The sequence below is a fragment of the Pongo pygmaeus genome, chromosome 19, assembly GCF_028885625.2.
Source record: "Pongo pygmaeus isolate AG05252 chromosome 19, NHGRI_mPonPyg2-v2.0_pri, whole genome shotgun sequence".
Classification (NCBI taxonomy): Eukaryota; Metazoa; Chordata; class Mammalia; order Primates; family Hominidae; genus Pongo; species Pongo pygmaeus.
In genome coordinates this window covers 79,688,081-79,712,516 of record NC_072392.2, presented here as the reverse complement: position 1 = coordinate 79,712,516, position 24,436 = coordinate 79,688,081, and the positions used below count along the sequence as shown (strand labels likewise).

Sequence of the window (24,436 nt, the reverse complement as noted above, 5' to 3'; positions counted from 1 at the left end):
CAGTTCTGTATCATGGAACTGAAAGGAGCCTTACAGTTTAACCAGCCCAAACTATAATATCATTCTACAGATGAGGAAAAATAAAGTAAGGAGGTCTAGAACCAGAACTCCCACTCCTGGTTCAGCACTTGAGAGGAAAGACAGACAAGATACTGCAGCATAAAAGAAGGTAAACTCCTCGAGGGCAGGGCTGTGCTGCCAGCACTGAGAATGGTGCACAGCACATAGTAGGTGCACAGCACATAGTAGGTGCTCAATAAATATTCAATGAATTAATGAGTGTCGGGGTAACAGAGGGCCTAATAGTTGTGGGGCAAAGCTGGCCCACTGCTTGTTTTGATAAATAAAATTGTACTGGAACACAGGTACATCAATTAGTTTACATATTGTCTATGGCTGTTTTCCCAATATAACAGAAGAGTAGTAACTACAGAGACTGTATAGCCCACAGAGCCTAAAATATTTACTATCTGGCCCTTAACAGAAAAAACTGGCAAGCTGCTAGAGTCCAAGGGTGCATTGTTGGAGGCCTACAGAGCATCTACACTCCACACACCTTGTTTGGGGTACCATTTGGAATTCCTCTTCTGAGCCATGCAGTTTTCGCTGTGATTAGCTGCACTGAAAACAGGTAGTCTAAGACTCTCTAAACAAAGTTATTCTTGAATATAAAATGGGTCATGGCCTTCTTGGCAACATCTTTTAACTAAATTAACTAGATAAGACCATACATAACAGATTAACTTCAAGGCACTACTATGCCCACTGTGCCCTGCTATTGTGAAAGACAGGCCCTTTCTTAGTAACATGAACATAATTTCGTTTCATTCTTTCTCTAAATTACTCACAGACTAGTTTAAGTCCCTTCCTACAATGTTTATGTGAGAATAGGGCTCCCCAGTGTAAAAGAAAATTCTGTCATTACAAAGTAGGTTCTGTATTTTCGCCCGCCCAAATGAAACACCTCATCGCCAAAATAAAAGAAACCCATAAACTTAGAAAATGAAAGAGAAAGAGGATCATCACCCTCTTATTCCTAATGCTTCAGGGCATTTCATTTCCAGGCCTTGGGAGTGTGATTTTAAGTGTTTTAATCAACAAAACTACAGCATAAGTTTGAAAGTTCTCAATAAGATAGGTATATACCTCAAAAAATTGAGAAGAGAAACTAAAACAGATACTTCTACACCAGAGTTCATAGCAGTATTATTCTCAATAGCCCAATGGTGGAAACAACTCAAGTGCCCATTAACAGATGAATGGATAACAAAATGTGGTAGATACATACAACGGAATATTATTCAGTCATAAAACGGAATGAAATTCTGGTAACAGGCTACAATATAGATGAACCCTGAAAACATTAAGTGAAATAAGCCAGATACAAAAGGACAAATTCTGTATGACTCCACTTATATTAAGTATCTAGAATAGGTAAATTCATAGAGAGAAGTAAAACAGAGGTTACTAGGTGCTCTGGAAGAAATGAGGTGCTACTGATTAACAGGCACACTGTTTGGGATGACGAAAAAGTTCTGGAAATGGATCGTAGTGATGTAAGTTGTGAATGTACTCAATGTCACTGAATTGTACACTTAAAAATTGTTAAAACAGTAAATCTTATGTTGTGTATATTTTACAATAAAAAATAAAAATCATAAAATTCCGTCCCCCCAAAACAGGGTAAAAATCATAATTCTGCCCCCCCCCCACGCCAAAAATAGGGTAAAGGGTAAGTATGGCCCCATTACCATACTCAACTACGTATCTCAGCAATTCCAAAAGTGCAGGACGATGCGAATAAAGGACACTACCAAGGAATTTAAGTTATGAGAAGCTAAATTATAATTTGATTTTCTTAGCGATAAACTGTAACCAGATACGATTAACAAGTAATAATAGTGAATGCTACATAGACAGCAATTTCTTTGTACCATAAAAATGTGGTCTTTAGTATAAATCGAATAAGAATACAAATACTTTCCCGTAAGTGCCTTGACTCTCCAATTAAACAGTACACTCCTACGGCCAGGGGTCGTGTCTCCTACTCCGTGTCTCCTCTCGAGGTCTACCAACCAGGAGCACCGAGTTGACAAGTGCTGGACAAAGTTTTATAAACTGCAGGTGCCACTTTCCCCTCACCCAGTCTACCCAGCAGGTAGTCACGGACTTGCAGACCCCAGGAGTCATCTGCCCCACGTCTCCAGGCCCCAGGCTGAACCCACTGTCTGTGGCTGACCTGGGAGTCCCGCCAAGGATTAAGCACTTCGGAGGCATCCCCAGCAGTGCCCTGGCGGAAAAACTCGCCCTCTACCCTGGCGGACGTCCGAGGCCCCAGCCCCAGAAGCCAGCCTCACCTGGCCTCGCCTCGTCTAGCCCCTGCCCGTTCCCCGACCGGCCCTCACTTGTGCGTTTGCTGGTACAGGGGCTCCATGTCGCCGGCCCGGCCGGCCACGGCTCCGGCTCTGACTTCCTCGGAACACGTCCTCACAGCCCCACTTCCGGTTTCCGGCTTCCGGTCGCAGGACCCTCCCTCCCCTACCGGCCAGGGCTGCCCGCACGCGCGCCTTACTAGCAGTGGTTGCGAGAGCGAAGAAGGGGAAGGAGAAATGAGGCCGGCGACGGAAGGATAAGTGTAGTCACAGGCTCGGCTTCACGTGAAGGGCAAGGAGGTGTAGCTGTTCGCTGAAGGCTCGCCTCAGGATTCAGTCAGGCATTAGGAAGGACAATCGCGGGATACTAACGAGAAGTCCTCAGAGCAAAGTTGAAGGCGAACCAGGATCACCTGCTCTTCTCTGCCGCAGAGAGGACGGGAGGTTCTTGCTTGGCTTCACTTTAAACCATTTAATCGGGGGTCTGGAGATTTCGCTCTTCACTGTTTTTCCTGGCGCAAGCTTTTCCTGTTTCGCGTTTGTCTACTCACTCTCCCGCCTGTCTACCCCCCATTCCTGTTTATCCATCCAGTAAACCTACATTGAATGAGTGGTTATTATGTGTCATGTGTAAAGTAGGGAAAACCGGGTTCCTCCTGCCCTCAAAGAGGTTCTGGTCTGGGAAAGGAAATAAGATATGTATACTGTCAAAAGACAAAATTACAAGAAATGTAGATATAGATTTTTTTCTTTATTTTATTATTATTATTATACTTTAAGTTCTAGGGCACATGTGCACAACGTGCAGGTTTGTTACATATGTATACACGTGCCATGTTGGTGTGCTGCACCCATTAACTCGTCATTTACATTAGGTATATCTCCTAATGCTATCCCTCCACCCTCTCCCCACCCCACAACAGGCCCCGGTGTGTGATGTCCCCCTTCCTGTGTCCAAGTGTTCTCATTGTTCAATTCCCACCTATGAGTGAGAACATGTGATGTTTGGCTTTTTGTCCTTGCAATAGTTTGCTGAGAATGATGGTTTCCAGCTTCATCCATGTCCCTACAAAGGACATGAACTCATCATTTTTTATGGCTGCATAGTATTCCATGGTGTACATGTGCCACATTTTCTTAATCCAGTCTATCATTGTTGGACATTTGGGTTGGTTCCTGGTCTTTGCTATTGTGAATAGTGCTGCAATAAACATACGTGTGCATATGTCTTTATAGCAGCATGATTTATAATCCTTTGGGTATATACCCAGTAATGGGATGGCTGGGTCAAATGGTATTTCTAGTTCTAGATCCCTGAGGAATCGCCACACTGTCTTCCACAATGGTTGAGCCAGTTTACAGTCCCACCAACAGTGTAAAAGTGTTCTTATTTCTCCACATCCTCTCCAGCAGCTGTTGTTTCCTGACTTTTTAATGATCGCCATTCTAACTGGTGTGAGATGGTATCTCATTGTGGTTTTGATTTGCATTTCTCTGATGGTCAGTGATGATGAGCATTTTTTCATGTGTCTGTTGGCTGCATAAATGTCTTCTTTTGAGAAGTGTCTGTTCATATCCTTCGCCCACTTGTTGATGGGGTTGTTTGTTTTTTTCTTGTAAATTTGTTTGAGTTCAATGTAGATTCTGGATATTAGCCCTTTGTCAGATGAGTAGATTGCAAAAATTTTCTCCCATTCTGTAGGTTGCCTGTTCACTCTGATGGTAGTTTCTTTGGCTGTGCAGAAGCTCTTTAGTTTAATTAGATCCCATTTGTCAATTTTGGCTTTCGTTGCCATTGCTTTTGGTGTTTTAGACGTGAAGTCCTTGCCCATGCCTATGTCCTGAATGATATTGCCTAGGTTTTCCTCTAGGGTTTTTATGGTTTTAGGTCTAACATTTAAGTCTTTAATCCATCTTGAATTAATTTTTGTATAAGGTGTAAGGAAGGGATCCAGTTTCAGCTTTCTCCATATGGCTAGCTAGTTTTCCCAGCACCATTTCAAAAACGATGGTTAGATGCCACGAAGTAGGTGGCAATGCCTTAACCGTATGCATGATGTCAGGCCCAAGGGCCTCTTCCATCCTTGTCGAAGGGAGTGCTAACCTTCTCTCCTTTCATACAACACAGTTATAGATCTTAACTGGCTATTTGCGATTCTAGCACCAGGCAACGCCTTATTCTATAAAATAGAATGAGTATTCTTATCAGCTGAGCAGAGGAGATTGTCTCTATAGACAGAAAAGGGCTGAAAAAAAAAAAGCAGAAACAAACAACAAGTTTCAAAGTTATTTTACTTGTATTGGTTAAGGCAGAAAGGACTTCCTTTATCGTGGGGATATGGCTATTTTCCCTCTCTTCTGATTTCTCCGAAGGTCAGATGAACAGCTTAATTTCGGCTTTGTGGCTTGGAACTTTAGCATGAGTGACTCTATTTCGGTTTGGCCTGTTGCGCCTAGCGCAGGAGCTCAGTCCAAACCAATGGCTTTCTATGAATTTTATTTGTCAAGACAAACATTCTACAAGGTAGAAAATCCAAAGAGGTTGAGCTGAGCTGGGGGTCGTCTCTAGGAGGAGATTTAGGAGAGACTTAATGAAGGGGTGGCATTTGAGCCGGGACTGGGATTTGGACACTTCTTTGTCTCCACATAGGCTATCCCGTTTCCATCCTCCAAGCTTATCTGCTATTCCTCCCAAGGCAGGAGATGTTCTTTTCTTTGACAAGTTGATACTTCTCTTTTCCTGGATCCTGGATCCCACCCAGTTTTGTGTCCCAAGAGACTGTCCACCCATATACATTCTTTTTCTAAAATTATTTTTTTCACTTATTCTATAATTGAGCATCTACGATATACCACGCACAGATACTGGAGATAGGAACACAAGCAAGACACAGCCTCCCATATTTCTCATGGTCTGCTGGGAGGACTAATCATACCCTCAAGCTACATTATTAAGTAGAATACATGCTACAATTGATACAAAGTACCATTTCCATGGGAAGGGCAAGAAGGGTTCATGGACAAAATAGCATATGAATAGGACCTTCAAGAATCAATAGAATTTTAACAGTGTCTTGTATATACTAACCACTCTGAAAATGTTTATTGTGTCTGCCTGGTAGAGATGAAGAGGAGGGCATTTGAGGCTGAGGGAATAGCTTGAGCAAAGTCAAACAGAAGGAAAGAACATGAATCTCCTCTGGCTGGATTCAGGGTGTTTGGGGCAATAATAGTAGTCGAAGAAAGGTTAGAACGAGATCATAGGAAATTTTTTTTTCTTTTTTTTTTTTTTGAGATGGAGTCTCGTTCTGTTGCCCAGGCTGGAATGCAATGGTGAAATCTTGGTTCACTGCAACCTCTGCCTCCTGGGTTCAAGCGATTCTCCTGCCTCAGCCTCCTGAGTAGCTAGGATTACAGGCACCCATCACCACGCCCAGCTAATTTTTGTATTTTTAGTAGAGACAGGGTTTCACCATGTTGGTCAGGCTGGTCTCGAACTCCCGACCTCAGGTGATCAACCCGCTTTGGCCTCCCAAAGTGCTGGGGTTACAGGCATGAGCCACTGTGCCTGGCCAGGAAATCTTAAATGTCAGTGTTGGGTTTTTATTTGTAGATTTTTATTCTGTGGGTAGTTGGAAGCTATCGGAAAAATCTATCAGAGGATAGTAATGTAAAAAATTTCTCAAATAATTTTCATGCCTATGTCTTGTTTTCCTTTGGGTCTCATGGCATCCCTGGGAGGTGGATAAGGCAGATAAGGAAATTGAAGTCCAGAAGATCTCCCTTCTGCCTCTCAGTCTCTTAAGTCTTTATACGTATTTAGGCCTTCCTCTAAATAGAAGAAAACTCCACTCTCCAGCTTACTGCATTTTTAACTTATATCCCATTTTTTCTTTTTCTTGTATGGCTAAACCACTTGGATAATTGATATATACTGCTGACATTCTCTTGGCATGACTTACCCTCCAGCCTCTCCTTCATTTTACTAGAACGTTTTCTAGGCTCACCAGAGTCCACTTGACTTAGTCCATTGGTCTCCTTCCATAAATCATCCTGCATTATAGATTCATTGAGCTGATAACTGTGTGTCAAGCACAATGCAAGGGCTGATATACAAAGATGAGTAAGACACCACCTTACCATAGCAGCTCTTTAATATACTGGGAGGTAAACATCTATACAGATAATAGATAATTAGAATCCTATGTGGTGAGTGTGGGGTACAGTAACTGGGAACTATGGGATGACAAGGAGGGAACACTTAGCCTAGTTTGGTGACTCAAGAGAGCTTCAAAGAGGAAATGACACCTAAACTGAATCTTGGAAGATAAGGCCAGTGGGGAAAACATCCCAGGAGGAGGAAACAGCGTACACAAAAGCAAAGATATATGATGTGCAGGGGAAACTACAAGCAGTTTGATGTTACTAGAACAAAATGCGCAAAAAGACAAAGGACAAGGCCAGAGAGGTAGCCTGTGGCCAAGTCAGTCTAAGGAACTGGACTTCATTCTGTAGGAGGGAGGGAGCTGCAGTCCAATGATCCTTGTGGTTCAGGGGGAGCTATTTCATTAGTACTTCATTGGTGAGTAAATTGTGTGTGTGTGTGTGTCTGCCTGCTATATTTCTATCAGGTTAGTGCAAAAATAATTGTGGTTTTGCAATTACTTTTAATGGCAAACCACAATTACTTTTGCACCAACCTAATGCCTACATATCTACATATTTATCTATCACATTGACAGGACTGTATCTAGGTTTTGTGGGGCCCCAAGCAAATGTTTTTGTGGGCCCAGTCTTTATATGCAGTTTGATTTAAAACTGTGTTATAGGCCAGGTGCAGTGTTCACGCTTGTAATCCCAGCACTTAGTGAGGCCACGGCGGGTGGATCAAGAGGTCAAGAGATCGAGACCTTCCTGGCCAACGTGGTGAAACCTCTTCTCTACTAAAAATACAAAAACTAGCTGGGCATGGTGGCACGTACCTGTAGTCCCAGCTACTCAGGAGGCTGAGGGAGGAGAATCACTTGAACCCGGGAGGTGGAGGTTGCAGTGAGCTGAGATCGTGCCACTGCACTCCAGCCTGGGTGACAGAGCGAGATTCCGTATCAAAAAACAAACAAACAAACAAGCAAAACTGTGTTATAAAATTCATGGACTCATGTGAGGAATAGTGATTTAACAACAAAGATTTAGAATAATTAGTAGAGAAAAGTACTTAGATATTTGTTTATTGTCTAATAAGTGCATGTGAATATTCTTTACAGTGTTCAGGTACCATCGCTTTCTGACTGGGTCCAGGAACTATCTCCTTATTTTATTGTCAAATGTGCTATTTCTCGCTAGTTTCTGGCTACATGAGAAAAGGGGAACAACGTTGTTATTCACAATGCCATGACTCTTCAGAACCTGTTTGTATTGGCCTATGTAGTTTTCTTTGCCCCTCCAGTTCCTAATGCCATTTATTTAAAGCTGGTACTGCAGAGAGTCCCCACTAGGGCAACGCCAAGCGGAAATGTGGGATTGGAGCCACCAGAGTCCGTAGTAGGGCAGTGCCTAGTGAAGCAGTGGGAATGGAGTCATCTCCAAGACCACAAAACTGTAGTCCTACCAGTATGCAACTCCAGCCTGGGAACTGTAGGCAGGAGACTCCAATCCATCAGAGCGGCTGCATGGACCGAGCCTAGAAAGGCTGTAGAGGTGGGACTGCCCAAAGCTTTGGGGGCCCAGCCTCCCAGCATGTCCAGGAGTAGGACATGAATCAGAGATTATTCTCTAGCTTTAAGACTTAATGTTGTTTTCCCTATTGGGTTTTGGACTTACTTGGGACCAGTTACCCTTCTTTTCTTGCCTAGTTCTCACTTTTGGAATGGGAATGTCTATCCTATGCCTGTACCATCATTGTATTTTGGAAAAAGATAACTTGTTTTGATTTCACAGGCTCACAGCTGGAGGAATTTGCCTTAGGATGAATCGTGCCTTGAGTCTCACCTATATCTGTTTTAGATGAGACTTTGGACTTTGGGCTTTTGAGTTGATGCTGGGTTGAGTTAAGACTTTTGGGACTATTGGGATGGAATGAATACATTTTGCAAGTGAGAAGGACATAAATTTGGCAGGGGGCCAGGGGGAGAATTTTATGCTTTGAATGTGTCCCCCCAAAATTCATACGTTGGAAACTTGGCTGCCATTGTGGCAGTACTGAAAGGTGGGGCCTTTGGGAGCCAATCGGGTCACAAGGACAGAGCCTTCATGAATGGATTGATGTTGTTACTACAGGAGTGGACTCCTGATAAAAGGATAAGTTTGGCTGCCATTGTCTGTTTCATGTACTAACTTCTGCCTTTCACTTTTCCATCATGGGATGAACTTCACCAGATGACGGTGCCATGCTCTTGGACTTACCAGCCTCCGGAACTATGAGCTGAATAAACGTCTTTTCTTTAAACATTACCCAGTGTGTGGTATTCTATTATGGCAGCAGAAAATAGACTAAGACAGCTGGTTGTGTTGATAATGCCATTTATTTAATGCTGGTTACATCATTACTCATGATGCTGCACCATTCTTCACTCTACCTACAAATACTGGCTTCATAACTCAAAGTTGGTCCCCGTGCTACTTTAGTGATGATACCAATGACAAGTTTTGCTTACAGTATGCAGAAAAATGTGAATAAAATTTCACCGATCAGCGTTTTATATGTATGTTTACAACAATATATCATCCAACCACATCTTCTCTTGAATTCTTTAGGCCTTAATCACTGAATTCCTAGAAGGTGATCTCTTTCAGTGTTGACTGCACCCCTGCCTTCCACACACTGAAACCAGTTGTCCGGGGCGGGAGTGGATAGGCTCAGGGCCCATGGGTGGAGCAAGAAGAGAAGTTCCATTCATGTAAGGAACATCTGGCCCTCACCTGGAACAGCTTAAAACCAACCCAGTATCTCATTAGATCACTATATTGATCAGAGGCAAGAGAGGACATTGATTGTAAAAGCTAGTTGGCATTACAGCACAATGGTCTTGAATGGAGAAGATAGGCATGGCCTCTTCTGGAGGATTGCCTGACATGTGGTGCAAAGCCTTGGAGAGGGGTGAACACCCTGTACCAGCTGGAGCTGGGGGACTCTAGCAGTCAGGTTAAAGGATGCATCCACTCTCATTATTGTGTCATGCCAGAGGTGGCACTGTGGTCATCAGTGTGGTGAGAGCCAGGGCATTGACCCACACAGGTGGCTCAACCTCAAGGGCTGGTGGTGAACTGTTAGTAGCCCAGAGTTCTGAACTCATATATCCAATGTGAATCACCCCAAATTAGCCAATCAGTACCATTCTAGTGGCCCAGTATTGTTCAATGCCATAAAATAAATACTGTGCTGGTCAGCAGAAGCAATCTACTTGTCAGGTTGCCCTGGACAACCCCATAGGCATGAGCCCTGAAGCACCTCAGGGCATTTGGCCAACCACACAGATCAAGAGGTGGGTCATGGAGTACTCTGAAGAGAAACCAACTGAGATGATCCCAGCCGCTGAAGAGGACTTAGAATATTTCAAGAAGAGCACTCAAAAGTGTGGGGTTCCCTGAGAATCTGGCCTGGGGCCTGAGCTAGGGACCCTGCTTGCCTAGGTCTTAGGGCAAATTGTGTAATAAAATAGAGATGATCTCATATTCTTTGCTACTGCTACCATTGAGAGGTGGAGTCTGGTTTTATTCCCTCTAAACCTGAGCTGGCCTTAATGACTTCCTGGACCAATAGAATGTGAAAGAAGTGAAATTCTGGGATTTTCAAGGCCAGGTTATAAGAAGCCCTGCAGCTTCCACCCAGCTTCTTGCAGCACTCACTCTGGGAGCCCCAGCCATCATGGAAGAAGCCCAGCAACCTGAGGCCATCATGCTGGAAAGGCCACGTTAGGGGCTCCCGTTACCATTCCCAGCTGAGTCCAGTCTTCCAGCCATTCCCACCAAGGCATCATACATGTGGACAAAGCCATATTGTACCCTCTGTGTCTACCTGTCAGCTGAATCCTACTGTGTGACCTCTGTAGACTCCATCTGAAATAGAATTGCCCAGCTGAGCCTCTGGTTGAATTCCTGTCCCACAAAATCAAGAGATATAGTAAAATGGATGAATTTTAAGCCACTGACTTTTGGGCTAATTTGTTATGCAGCAATAGATAACCAACCTCAAAGAGTTTCTCATGTAGTTGGGATGAGAGGGTACAGGGCTTGTGAAAATATAACAGTGCAAGACAGTGTACGAGTGTGTAATGAGTAGTAAGGACAATTAAGTTCTATCAGAATGCAGGAAAGAAAGATCTCTTTGAATTATTATGACAAAGGAAGGCTTTCTAGAGTAGATGTGATTTCAGCTGGACCTAGAAATACAAGGATGTATGGAAAGGCAGGCACAGGGCATTCCTGGCAGGCAGTGAGATAAAGTTGGAAAGGGTATAGGTAGGCCCAGGAGGCAATCTGTGTGGTTCCTCTTGGCTAAGGCAAAGAGTTTCTTTTCTTTCCTTTTTCTTTTCCTTTTTTATTTTTATTTTTTTTGAGATGGAGTCTTGCTCTGTTGCCCAGGCTGGAGTACAGTGACATGATCTAAGCTCACTGCAACCTCCGCCTTCTGGGTTCAAGAGATTCTCCTGCCTCAGCCTCCCGAGTAGCTGGGACTACAGGCATGCACCACTACACCTGGCTAATTTTTTTTGTATTTTTAGTAGAGACAGGGTTGCACCATGTTGATCAGGCTGGTCTCAAACTCCTGACCTCAAATGATCTGCCTGCCTTGGCCTCCCGAAGCGCTGGGATTACAGGCATGAGCCACTATGCCTGGCCAGGACAGAGAGTTTCTGCAGTGAAGGAAGATTGAATTAGACTGGTGAGTCAGTCATGTCGCAGACAGAAAAATGTTTTGCCTCCACCCTATGACCATGGGTAATATCTGACAGGCTTTTGGCCTCAGGTAATGGGATGAAGTCGTGTTTCAGGAAAATCAATGTGATGACATGTTTGCACCTTTACCTGAACTTCAGGAAGTGCCCCACAGTTCTAGAGTTCCAGAATTCAGCAACCCAAGTCATAGTGTGTTTGTTCCCTTTGTGGTGAGACAAACTTGAAACACATCTCTCTGAAGAGGACTTTTGGTCTAACTTGATGAAACTTAATTCTTATCTCTGGAACTGTATTAATTTGTTTTGTCTTTCTAGCCATCTCAACAAGATAAACTAGAATAATTCTTTTTTTTTTTTTTTTTTTTTTTTGAGATGGAGTTTCGCTCTTATTACCCAGGCTGGAGTGCAGTGGCATGATCTCGGCTCACTGCAACCTCCACCTCCCAGGTTCAGGCGATTCTCCTGCCTCAGCCTCTAGAGTAGCTGGGATTACAGGCACCCACCAGCACACCTGGCTAATTTTTGTATTTTTAGTAGAGACGGGGTTTCACCGTGTTGGCCAGGCTGGTCTCGAACTCCTGACGTCAGGTGATCCACTTGCCTCGGCCTCCCAAAGTGCTGGGATTACAGGCGTGAGCCACTGCACCCAGCTGAAATAGGATAATTCTATTATCCCTTCTCTTAAACTATTAGTGTCCCCTCTACTCTCCTGGCCTGGCCACTCCCCTTCCCAGTGCACTTTCGGATTCTTTTTCCTCCTGGCCGCCCTGCTATTGTGTGTCCCACCTGTACCAATGCTCACATGCCACCTTGCACAGTTGGGGCCAGCTGTGAATATGTCCCACTTCCCCTACTAAACTAGGAGAGCGCATCGAGATGGCCTCATCATTCTTCAGCCACCCCCTCCACTTTCAATCATCCTCTTCAAAGTTCCCCAAAAGATCTTTCTAAAACACAGAGTAGGCTGGGTGCAGTGGCTCACACCTGTAATCCCAGCACTTTGGGAGGCCGAGGCAAGCGGATCACCCAAAGTCAGGAGTTTGCAACCAGTCTAGCCAACGTGGTGAAACCTGTCTCTACTAAAAATACAAAAATTAGCCGGGCATGGTGGCACATGTCTGTAGTCCCAGCTACTCGGGAGGCTGAGGCAGGAGAATCGCTTGAACCCAAGAGGCAGAGCCTGCAGTGAGCCGAGATCGTGCCACTGCACTCCAGCGTGGGCGACAGAGTGAGACTCCGTCAAAATAAATAAAAATAAAAAAGTAAAAAATGAAACACAGAGTTGGTGCCTTGCCATGCTAAGCCTTTTGATGGCACCCTGGTGTCTAGAGAACACAGTAATATCCTCATCGTGGCAGACAGAGCCCTCCGTACTGGCCTCATCCTGGTCATTTCCCCCATCCTAACTAGAATAATTGCAGCTCTCCTCACAAGGCCTTTGTGTCTTCTGGCCTTTGCATGCACTGTTCCCTGTGCTTCAAACACCCTTCCCTCTGTCTCAGGCCTAAGCTATTACTGTTCATTCTTCAAGTCCCATTCTGAATTCCACCTTCCTTGGGGCACAGCCCCAACCCCTAGGCTGGGCTAGGACCCCTCCCCCATGCTTCCTTAGCACTGGTGCTCCCTCTCAGCACTCGTCACAGGGGTCCCAGTTGTCCATTCACTAGCCCGAGGGTGAAAGATGTGTCTTGCATCCCTGCATTTCCCCGACATCCAGCTCAGTGCCCGGTGTGAGGTAGGTGCTTGTGAAATTTCTGTTGCCTGGAAATGGACTCCATTTCATTAACTCATTCTCCTAAGTATCCTACCTGCTTGGCATTTCAGAAATCTATAATTATTTGGAAGTCGGCTTTTAGGCAATTAAAAAAAGCCCGCAGTGGTGGAGCCATTCTTGCTGGAAGAGCCGTCACCTGGAATCACTGCGGAGTGCCAAATACAGTGCCTCCCCTTTAGGCATTGGCACAGCTGTGGCTCGTTCTGTGCTCCCATCCGCCTCATGGGAGGCAGGACAGGCATCACCATGCCAGTTTTCTAGACAAGGACACTAAACTTCAGAGAAATTAACTCACCTGCCCAAGCTGGCCAAGCTTGTTGGTGGCAGAAGGGGACTAGGACCAGGCTGCTGTCATAAACCACCCTCCAGGTAGCTGCTGGATCATCTGGCCTTTGTGACCCAAAGAGGGCCGAGTCACACAGATAAACAGGACACCTCTGATGGCTTCCACTCTGGACAGCAACAATGACCCCAGTCACTCCCACCCCAAAGCCAGGGAAACATCATCTTGTCACCTCTGGATTTCTCCTCACCCCCTTGGGTTAAAGCTGAGCAGACAGGGTGGCACTTCTGAATTCAGAGGCTGCAATGAGCTGAGAAAAACAAGCATCTGTGACCCCCTCCAGGACCCACCAAGTAGAGGGGATGTTGCCCCGGGTGCTGCAGGAGGTGGGAAGGGGACTCCAAGGAAGTTGTCCTCCCTAGAAAGTCCATCAGCAAATTGTCTCATGTAGCCATAACAGCCAGGAGCAAGGCAGGGGAGGAGGGTTTTGTCTAAGGAAAACCAGTGTATTGTAAACAGGATAAAAGGGGCTGGAAAGCCCCACTTATCACTGACTAATGTGTCCCCAGGTCATCGGGGAGCTGGACCCCTACCAGCAGCCCTGAGGAGGGAAAGAATTCCCGATTAACCCCATCACCTGTGAGCTGGGCCAGGGCAAAGGTCTGGCTTTGTCTCTTGCTAAACGATTCCCATGGTCATTAGGCATTCACAGGGCTCAGTAGCATTTCTAGGAAGCCCTCCCAGACTAGAGAAATGCGTTCTGCACCCGCTGCTCTTTGGGGCCATACGGAGCAGGGAGTAGGTGTGCACATCCTTGGGACGGCAGGAGAGGAGGTCTGAGGAAGGCAGAGGTGGCGTGAGGCTGGGGGAAGCTTCAGGGGGAGGATGGTGGTCTTCTAGTCAATCATGGGGGTGGAACAGGCTTGTGTGTCACATCGAGCAATGGGGGTTGGCCTAGTTTAGACTTGAGGGGCTGGCTGAGAGATCAGTCTCTCTGGGCTCTCACTAATAATGATCTCATTCATTCCTTACAAGCTCCTCATATCCAGGTATCTTAATTTGTATTTATTTATTTCATTTATTTTGAGATGGAGTCTCGTTCTGTCACCCAGGCTAGAGTGCAGTGGCATGATCCCGGCTTACTGCAACCTCCACCTCCCAGTTCAAGCGATTCTCCTGCCTCAGCCTCCTGAGTAGCTGGGACTACAGGCGTGTGCCACCATGCCCAGCTAATTTTTATATTTTTAAGTAGAGATGGGGTTTTACCATGCTGGCCAGACTGGTCTTGAACCCCTGACCTCAGGTGATCCATGCACCTCAGTCTCCCAAAGTGCTGAGATTACAGGCGTGAGCCACAGCGCCCAGCTATCTTAATTTGCAGATGAGAAACAACACTGAGACTCAGCCAAGTTACGTAAAGCATCCAAAGCTACGCAGCAAGCAGATGACCAGCTGAGACCTAAACTTAGGCCTCACTGACTCCTAGCTTGGGCATGTAAGCACCAGTTGGATCAGATACACCAGGTCAGTATTGAAGTGTGAAGACTTCTGAGGGATGCTCGGATCATCTGAGCTCTACCCTCCTCTCAATGTACTTCACCCCTCTGGGGAGCCTTCTTTGGTTATCTCTATCTCCTTTTGGGACCCCATTTTCCTGGACCATTAAGATGTGGGATAGTAGAAAGAGTTCAGTATTTTCAGACACAAAGCCTGAGTCTGATTCTCCAAGCTGGTCCCTTTGGACAAATCAATTAATTCCTCTGAAACTCATTTTCTTTATCTTTAAGAAGGAAGCAATACTACCCATTCTATGTTCTTCACTGAGTTGAAAGAGAATTAAATGAGAAGGGGCATGAAAGGGCTTTCCATTTTGAGTGTTATTGTCACAGTGATTGTCACAGGTGCTCCTGGCCATTTCCCTCTGCACCCACCTTCCTCTCCAAGCATCCTGCCTTCACATTCACCTGCCTCGGCACCGCCATATGCATGTCATGCTCCTGCTCAGGAACCATCAGTGGCTCCCTGCTCCTGCTTCCTTAGCTTGGAATCCTGCCTTCCCCAGACCAACCCACCTCTACCTCCCAAAGTTGAAGCCTCTGCTTCCCTGCCCTGCCTGAGCTGACCGTGGGCTCAAGTCATGGATTCTATGCTGGGTGCTCTAATACACTGTGTGTTTTCACACCTGTGTGCCTTTGCTGGCTCCCTAAAGTGATTTGTCCCCACTTCCAAGCTGGCTCAGATCCCAGCTCCTCCTCCAGCAGCCTTCCCAACCACTCAGCCTGTGGCAGCCTTTCCACTCCCTTGCCTCGAATGTTCTTGGCATTCACCTTGCTGGAGTGTTGACTTTCCACACGTAATCAGTCTCCAGGTTGGATCATACGCTTCTTGAGGACAAAGAGGTGAGTATGTCTTTCCGTGAATCTGCTCAACTACTCCAAGCTAGACAGGTGATGGCTAAGAGGACGTCTTCAGGAATCACTCCATTTCCACGTGGGGTTAGGATGCCTTACCCCACCGTGAGAGTCACTAGAGCAGCGGCACTTGGAGGATCTGGCACACTGGAGGGCTGAATAAACATCGGTGAATTGACTCCCGCTGTGGCAGGCCAGTGTGGAAGCGGAGGTTGTTTTTGGCAGGTGGCAAAGAGTGCCAACCCAGAAGTCCTCTATTCTACAGCACCACAGGACTTGCCCTGAGCATGCAGGAGATCCTGTATCATCCCGACTGACCCATGCCACTCAATGAGTCCTTGGGGTTTCAAGGGGAGAGTGGGAGATGGGGGAATTGAGTAATTGCCTTCCTGCTCATTTGCCCACAGGGAAACGGAGGCCCAGAGAAGAGATGTGATCTGCCCAATTGTGCAGAATTCAGAGCCCGGCTGGAACCTGCATGTCCTGACCCCCATCCGGTGCCCACCTTCCTAACTCTACACTGCCTCTCGGGTGACACGCACAGCAGCAGGGAGCCCTGCAGACAGAGACATTCTAGAACCCAGGCCTGGGACCAGCGCTCAGGAGCCATACTCTCAGCTAGATTGCCTTCAGCCTGCCAGGAGGAGGAGCAGCCCAGCCCAGACTGAAAGCCTCCAAGGAGGAAGTTCTACCGGCTTCTCCATGCCTCCCAACCCACTGTACCTTGTGCATTCCATCTGGAATTTTCTTCTGTTGAAAGGAAGGTGCTGGATGGGAGGAGGAGGGAGAGGATCAGGAAAAACAACTAATAAATACTAGGCTTAATATCTGACACAAGTTTACGTATATAACAAACCTGCACATGTACCCCTGAACTTAAAAGAAAAGTTAAACAAAAAATAAAGGTGCTATTGCCATGACCCAAGCCACAGTGTCTAGAGCTGTGCCATCCAATACGCTAGCTGTCAGCCACATGCAGCTCCTGAGTACTTGAAACGTGGCTAGAGCAAATCGAGATGTGATGTCACTGTAAAGCATACACTGGCTTTCAAAGACAGTACAGAAAAAGGTAAAAAGGTAAAATATGAATATGCTTAATATTTATGTTTTATGTTGAAACAATATTTTTCATCTGTATTGGATTAAATAAAATATATTAAGATTAATTTCATCTGCTCCTTTTTCCATTTTAAATATGCCATCTAGAAATTTAAAATTAAATACATGGCTCATATTAAATATATGCATCTTCCTAGGCACAGCGGCTCACTCCTGCAACCCCAGCACTTTGGGAGGGGAATGCAGGAGGATTGCTTGAGCCCAGGAGTTCAAGACCAGCCTGGGCAACATAGTGAAACCTCATCTCTACAAAAAAAATTTAAAAAATTAGCCAGGTGTGGTGGTGCATCCCTGTGGTCCCAGTTACTTGGGAGCCCGGGAGTTGGAGGCCGCAGTGAGCCATGTTTGTGCCACTGCACTCCAGCCTGGGTGACAGAGTGAGACTCATGCTACATTTCTATGGCTCAGGGCTGGTCTGGATTGTAACCTTTGGCCTCTGATGAGACTGCAGGCTCCTGGAAGGCAGAGCTAGCTGCCTTGGATGGTACTTCTTCCACCAGACCCACCTCTCCCAGCCTGACAGCCCAAGGCCTCCACATGCTGATGTACAAAGTGGGTCCCCAGTTTTCCAGACTGAATATCTCCTCCATTTGGGCTCATCTGAGGTCCCTCAGATCAAAAGAGTGGATCTCAGAGTGGGGTATGAGGGCAGTCCAGGTGAGCTTTCTGTTGGAGGTGAATGGTACTTTCAGGTTAGGGCCAGAGTGAGGCCCAGAGGCCCCTGGGAGGCACTGACTCTCCGGAAGGTGCAGGTGCTGACCCTGGGGATGTGACCTGTCTTCCTCTGTTCCTAGCATGGCAGGCTTCAATATGGTTCTTTCATTGGCAGCCAGACGGCGGCCACATCTCTGCAGAAGTCCACAGCTGAACTCACAGCAGTCCCCAGGGTGGTCGTAATGGCTCCCACCCCCTTGGGCAAAATCCCCACTCAACATCCACCAAGCTAGCCTGTGCCCTTCTCTCTCCCACACCCAGCCTCAAATAAGCCAGACTGATGCAGGTTCTCGGAGGCCAGGCAGTCAGGGGCCCTTCCTCCCTTACCCTATTTCAGCGCCTCCAGGAGACAAGCTGCATTAATGGCGATCATTTAGCAGCTTTGAAAGGGAAGCGCCCAGGACCCTGAGGCATAGGGTGAGAGGAGCCCTCTTGAGGAGAGGGCCAGACAGCAGGCATCCCTCAGAGGCCCCCTTCCCGCTGCAGGCCATGGGGCCAACGTGTCCTGACACTGACAGGCTTCCTTGCACAAGCCAGACCTCACAGAGTGAGGGGGGCGGTGGGGGAGGAGGGGGGACACAGACACAGGAGGACTGGGGGCTCATCTATCACGAAGCGTCAAACAGCAGGGCCATAGCAGCCTCTGCAGCTCACCCACCCTCCAAACCTTAGCCTCCTGGAATCAAGCACATTCCACTGTTGGGGGATTAGGGGGTCGGTAACCCAGGCTGAGCTGCCCCCCCGGCCTGCTCTCCCACGGTGCCGAGACTGAACTCCTCTACCCGCCATTCCCAAATGGAGTTGTGGTTAAGGGGCCCAGGGCAAAATAGAAATTGATGGGGCCTTTTTGTCTGCTCCTGTTTTTCAGAAAATAACGCACACACTTTTTTTTTTTTTTTTTTTTTTTAAGACAGGGTCTCACTCTGTCTCCCAAGCTGGAGTACAGTGTCACGATCATGGCTCACTGCAACCTCAAACTCCTGGGCTCAAACGATCCTTCTGCCTCACCCCCCCGAGTAGCTGGGACCACAGGCACGCACCATCATGCCTACCTAATTTTGGGTTTTTTTGTTTTTTGTTTTTTGTTTTTTTTTTTTTGTAGAGATGGAGGTTTCACTATGTTGCCCAGGCTGGTATTGAACTCCTGAGTTCAACCGATCCTCCCGCCTCAGCCTCCCAATCTGCTGGAGCTACAGGTGTGAGCTCTTTAAAAAAAAAAAAAAAAAAAAAGTTAAGGGAGCTAAATTGCACTGAGGGTCTCCAAAGTCTTGTTTATGCCAAGAGCTGGGGCTGGAGAGAAAGAGGGGCTGCTCAGATAAGAGCAGAGGACCAGCAGACCTTCCCACTGAGCCCAACACTGTGCCTGAACCACAAGGGTCAGCTGGCCCCAGGTGCCCCGAGTACTCACTACCACGGTCAACCTCTCTTTACCAGGTGGGTCCAGAGCATGACACTTCCACTTCTTCTTCCTCTAAGGGAAGCCCCACCTGGGGAATTGCAGTCCTGGGAACAGCTGGGCCCGGAAGAGCCCCAAGCCTCGGCAGTGGCTCACAGAGGCATCAGAAAGGCCTGTGTTTGAATCCTGGCTCAGCCCTCTGCTGTCTGTTGACCTCGGCAGGCTACTTGAATGATCTAAGCCCCTATTCCCTTTATTGGCAACTGCTTCTAGGATACGTACTCCCGGTGGAGTGAAAAGCCATCTTGTCTTGCTATTAGAGAGACCTGGGTTGGGCCAGTGACTGGCTGTGCATCTTTATACAACTTACTCTTTACAACTTTATACTACTCTAACCTTCAGTTTCCTTATGAGTTTTTTGTGACAACTAAATGAAATCATGTATTTGAGAGTACCTGGTGAGTGAGCTCCAGGTAGGACCCTGTGACAGTGCCTGGCACACATATGGTGTTCAAGCAATGCTTTTATTTTTGTGCCTCTGGGAGGTGGCATTGCATATTAGGTAAAAGCCTCAACTCTGCAGCCTGAATTCAGATCTGGGCTCTGCTGCTTACTAGATGGGTGATCTTGGGTAAGTTGCTTAACCTCTCTGTGCCTCAGCCTCTTCCTATATGAAGTGGGCATAATCAGAGCACCTTTCTCATAGGGTTGTTATGAGGCTTATATAATATCAGTTCATAATTATAAAGGGCACATGATACATGGTATTGGAGTGTTATATTAAATAAAATTAAATTAGCCGGGCATGGTGTCATGCACCTGTAGTCTCAGCTACTCGGGAGGCTGAGGCATGAGGATGATGGCTTGACTCCAGGTGTTGAAGGCTGCAGTGAGCTATGACCTCACCACTGCAGTCCAGCCTGGGTGATAGAGCAAGATCATGTCTCTTAAATAAATTTAATTTAATTTTTAAAATAAAATTTATTCCCCACCTTCCTGGCGTAGACATGCTCATCACCTGTCTGCTGGCCAGGGTTCAGGCCTTTTGCAGGCCCTGTCCTGTTAGTTCAGGGAAGTCCTTTCCGACCTTATGTCTATTTTTTATGGGAGAGGTGAGGGAGCCATGCTCCAGAAGAGGCTGGGTGAAGGCCTTGACTCAGCCTCCCACCCCACCCATCAGCCTGGTCAGAAGCCAGGACACAGAGCTCCTTCATGGGCTGGATCTCGGGAGTGGGGGCTGGGCTGGGCTGAGTGAGCTGCCCCTCACTGCTCAGGAAGAGAACGACAGGCAGGGAACACATTCGTAACCACCCAGCGGTCAGCACAAAGGTGGCGCAGGAGGAGCTTCCTCTTCAGGAGGAAGGGAGAAGGTCGGCAGCCCATATCCGGCCCTGCCCGTTCCTCCCAGATGCTGTGGAAAGATGTCCTGGCCACTCCGTCATTGCTGGGCGGGGTCTTTCCTTCACACTGGGGCAGGTCCCTTTGAGGACCCTGGTCTGCAGGGCTGGGCACATACTCACAGGCACACAATACGTTTACCCCATCCCCCAACACACACACGCGCACACACACACACACACACACACACACACACACAGAGTACAGGGGTAAAGCAACTGATTAATGACTTGGCTGTTTGTCTTCCAGGGGGCTATTCCAGGCTGCACATCCATACCATCTGATGCACACTGGACTGTTGGGGATGATGGCTTAGCTGTCGGTGCTCATTGCCCAAAAGGTCAAGGTCATGGGTCAATCCCTAGTAGGGCCATAGATTTTCTTCTCTTTCATAGCCACAGGTGCCATCCTGCACCAGGGCTTGCTCTCTTCTTCATGTGTGACATGTACAAAAGGGAACAACTTAAGACTCAGCTGAAGGATGAAACGAAGTCTTCTTTCTGCTGCCCACTCTTGCTGGAAGTGGGTTATTCCAAGCATCATCTTTAAAGGGAACTATAAATTCTGTGACACAGGCTATCTAAGAAGGTCATCTCAGCTGGGTACGGTGGGTCACGTCTGTAATCCCAGCACTCTGGGAGGCCGAGGCAGGTGGATTACCTGAGATCAGGAGTTTGAGACCAGCCTGGCCAACATGATGAAACCCTGTCTCTACTTTAAAAAATAAAAAATTACCCAGGTGTGGTGGTGGGCACATTTAATCCCAGGTACTTGAGAGGCTGAGGCAGGGAGAATCGCTTGAACCCGGGAGGCGGAGGTTGCAGTGAGCCGAGATGGAGCCATTGCACTCCAGCCTGGGCAACAGAGTGAAACTCCATCTCAAAAAAAAAAGAAGGTCTTTTCTCTAGGGTCACTGCCATTCCCCTTTATCCAATGTAGAAACTGAGGCTTTGGAGCAAGTGGAGACCTGCTCAAAGATCCCACAGCTGGTTTCTTTACAGTGGGGGTGGACAACTCCTGCTTTGTGTGTTGGGGGGTGGAGACCTGGGAGGGGCCCCAAAGAGATGGGAATGCCCCATCTTCAAAGGAGAAGCAGAGTTCTGCAGGAAACCCCAGGCAAGGACACTGTTTCTGAGGTCTTTGTTGGGAAAGTTTCCTGTCATCTCCAGGTAGAGAACAGGCCTGTGTTCGTGTGAAGGCTTCATGCAAGTCTCCTGAGTTTGAAACTTTATGCCTCTTCAGTCCACTCTAACTTGAATTGAGAATACAATGAGAACTAGAAGAGCAGATGCTGGGATAAGGTTGCCATGAGAGATGGTGAGCTCCATCCACACATTCATTCATCCATCTACCCACCCACTCACGTGCACATCTTCCCACCCACCTATCCATCCAACCAGCCAGCCAGCTACCCATTAATCCATCCATCCATCCATCCATCCATCCATCCATCCATCCATCCATCCGTCCACCCATCCATCCATCCATCCACCCATCTATCCATCATCCAGCCAGCCAGCCGGCTACCCATTAATCCATCCATCCATCCATCCATCCATCCATCCATCCATCAATCTATCCATCATCCATCCAGCCACCCATCCACCCATCCATCCATCCATCCATCCACCCATCCATCCATCCATTCAGTCAGCCAGCCACCCAGCCACCCACGCACCCACCCACCCATCCATCCATTTATCCAGCCAGCCAGTCAGCCACACACCCATTCACCAACCACATCCATCCACCCATCCACCCCATCCATCCACCCATCTACCCATCCATCCACCCACTCATTTACCCACCCACCCATTCATCCACCCATCCATCCACCCACCTACCCATCCAGTCACCCATACATCCATCTACCCACCTTCCCACCCACCCATACATCCAGTTAGCCAGCCACCCATTCACCCATCTACCCACTAATTCATCTGCCCAGCCACCCAGCCACCCTACACATCCATCTACCCAGCCATCCATCCAGCCATCTAGCCACCCATACATTCATCTACCCAGTCACTCACACATCCATCCACTAACTCATCTATCTAATCCCCATCCACCCGCCCATACATTTATCCAGCCACTCATCCACCTAGCCAGCCAGCCACCATCCACCCACACACACACCCAACCCTTTCATCCATCTACCCACCTATCTACCCAACCACCCATTCATACATTCATACAGCCACTCATTCATCCATCTACCCACCCACTCATCCCTACATCCACCCACCTATCCATCATCCACACATCTACCCACCCACCCATCTATCCACCCCACCCATCCATCCATCCACCCACCCATCCAACCACCCCACCCATCCATCCACTCACCCACCCATTCATCCATCCATCTACCCCCCAAGCCACCCATACATCCATTAAGCCACCCACCCATACATCCACCCACCTGCTGAGCACCCATAATAAGCCAGATTTGGTGTAGGGTACTGGAATCCAGAGAGGTGGAAGCCATGGTTCTTACCTTCCAATTGTTTTCCAGTGAGAGTGACAGCATCAATCAGGATACAAGTACCTGGAAGCCCTACCTGAAATAAGAAGGAAAATTTATTTCACATAAGAAGGCCAGAGGTAGGGAACCTCTGGATTGGTCAATTCAGGGGCCCAAAGGCATCACTGAGAATTCAGATTTTTTCTGTTTTTCTGCTTGACCCACCTTCCAAATGCCTGCCAGTTCAGCTCATGGTGCCAAGGGGCTACCACACATCTGGGGACTGCAGACCATTCCTGTAATAACTGAAGTATAAGAGGAACAGTTTCTTCTTGCATTTTTTTTTTTTTTTTTTTTGAGACAGAGTCTCACTCTTGTTGCCCAGGCTGGAGTGCAATGGTTCAATCTTGGCTCACTGCAACCTCCACCTCCTGGGTTCAAGCGATTCCCCTGCCTTAGCCTCCCAAGTAGCTGGGATTACAGGCATGCACCACCATACCTGGATAATTTTGTATTTTTAGTAGAAACAGGGTTTCACCATGGTGGCCAGGCTGGTCTTGAACTCCTGCCCTCAAGTGATCTGCCTGCCTTGGCCTCCCAAAGTGCTGGGATTACAGGCATGAGCCACCATGCCTGGCCCCTTCTTGAATCCTTTTTTGAGAAAGGAGACCTTTCTACAGTCCCAGGCAGAACTTCCCTTCAACTGTCATTGGCTAGCACTGCATCTATGTGCAAATTAGTCTCTGAAAAGGAAAAAGGAATAACCACACCTGGCTTAGGTGAGTCATGATTTGCCCCTTAGCTGGAGATGGCGATCCCTTCCCCAAGGGAGAATGGGTATCTGATCAAAACCAGGGCTCTCTCTATCAGGAAGAAGGGGAAACTGACCATTGGGTTGGCTACTCATGGTATCTGTGGGCAACCAGGTGAAAGATCTAAATGTTTTGTGTTTCTTCCTCACCCCAGAAGCAGCATGATAAACTCATTCCTGGCTTTCTCAGCAAAGTCCCACCCAAGCCCCCACTCTGCCTTTTTGTTTTTCCCCCTGGACTGACTGCTTGGCCACAAACTGCTCCTTGTTTGTTGTTAAAACTTGGCCAAGTGAAAACTTCCTGCCATGGCATTTTCTCTCTCTCTGTCTCTATCTCACACACACACACACACACACACACACACTATTCCCTTATCAAGATTTCAACTGAATTACTTTGAATATCTCATCTTATGGGGAAAGTAAGTTTCAGCACATTGCACCCTCCGCATCACAGACATTCCCCATCTATTTCTGACAAGGTTAGCACAAGTAGGCATCTGTGAGCCTCCATTTCTTCACAATCAATTTACAGCTGAAGACTGGGCTTGATCTAAAGCACAGGAAAAAGAACACCTAAACTCATGTGCACCACCCGGACTTCCCAGAAGGAAGATGCTTCAGGAGGGCAGCATCCAGGGAGGGAAGGAGGCTGCTCACCTCATTGGGTCAACACCAGCTACCAGAAGGAATCCCAGTGGTAAAGATCTTGCGGCCCGGTGCCATGGCTCATACCTGTAATCCCAGCACTTTGGGAGGCTGAGGTGGGTGGATCACCTGAGGTCTGGAGTTTAAGA

General features: G+C 47.4%; 1 protein-coding gene and 1 non-coding gene across 8 annotated transcripts in view; both read right to left on the bottom strand.

Annotated features, from left to right (window-relative positions):
• The window catches only part of GOSR2 (golgi SNAP receptor complex member 2), a 44,488-nt gene extending 41,513 nt beyond the window's left edge, over positions 1 to 2,975 (bottom strand). For 4 of the 7 annotated variants that reach the window (XR_008495162.2, XM_054458869.2, XM_063656807.1 and 1 more), the window contains exon 1: positions 2,406 to 2,522. Coding sequence is in view for 4 of the 7 variants with exons in the window: in XM_054458869.2 (XP_054314844.1) it covers positions 2,406 to 2,434 (29 nt within the window). In the remaining 3 variants the exon portion in view is untranslated. Of the gene's footprint in view, positions 1 to 2,357 lie in introns of all 7 variants that reach the window. The other 3 variants (XM_054458868.2, XM_063656808.1, XM_054458867.2) reach the window with 2 other exon arrangements.
• Positions 2,976 to 4,372: 1,397 nt separating this feature from the next.
• LOC129018524 (U6atac minor spliceosomal RNA) lies at positions 4,373 to 4,498 on the bottom strand. Its single transcript, XR_008495343.1, has one exon. It is a non-coding gene; the product is annotated as a U6atac minor spliceosomal RNA (small nuclear RNA).
• Positions 4,499 to 24,436: the final 19,938 nt, after the last annotated feature.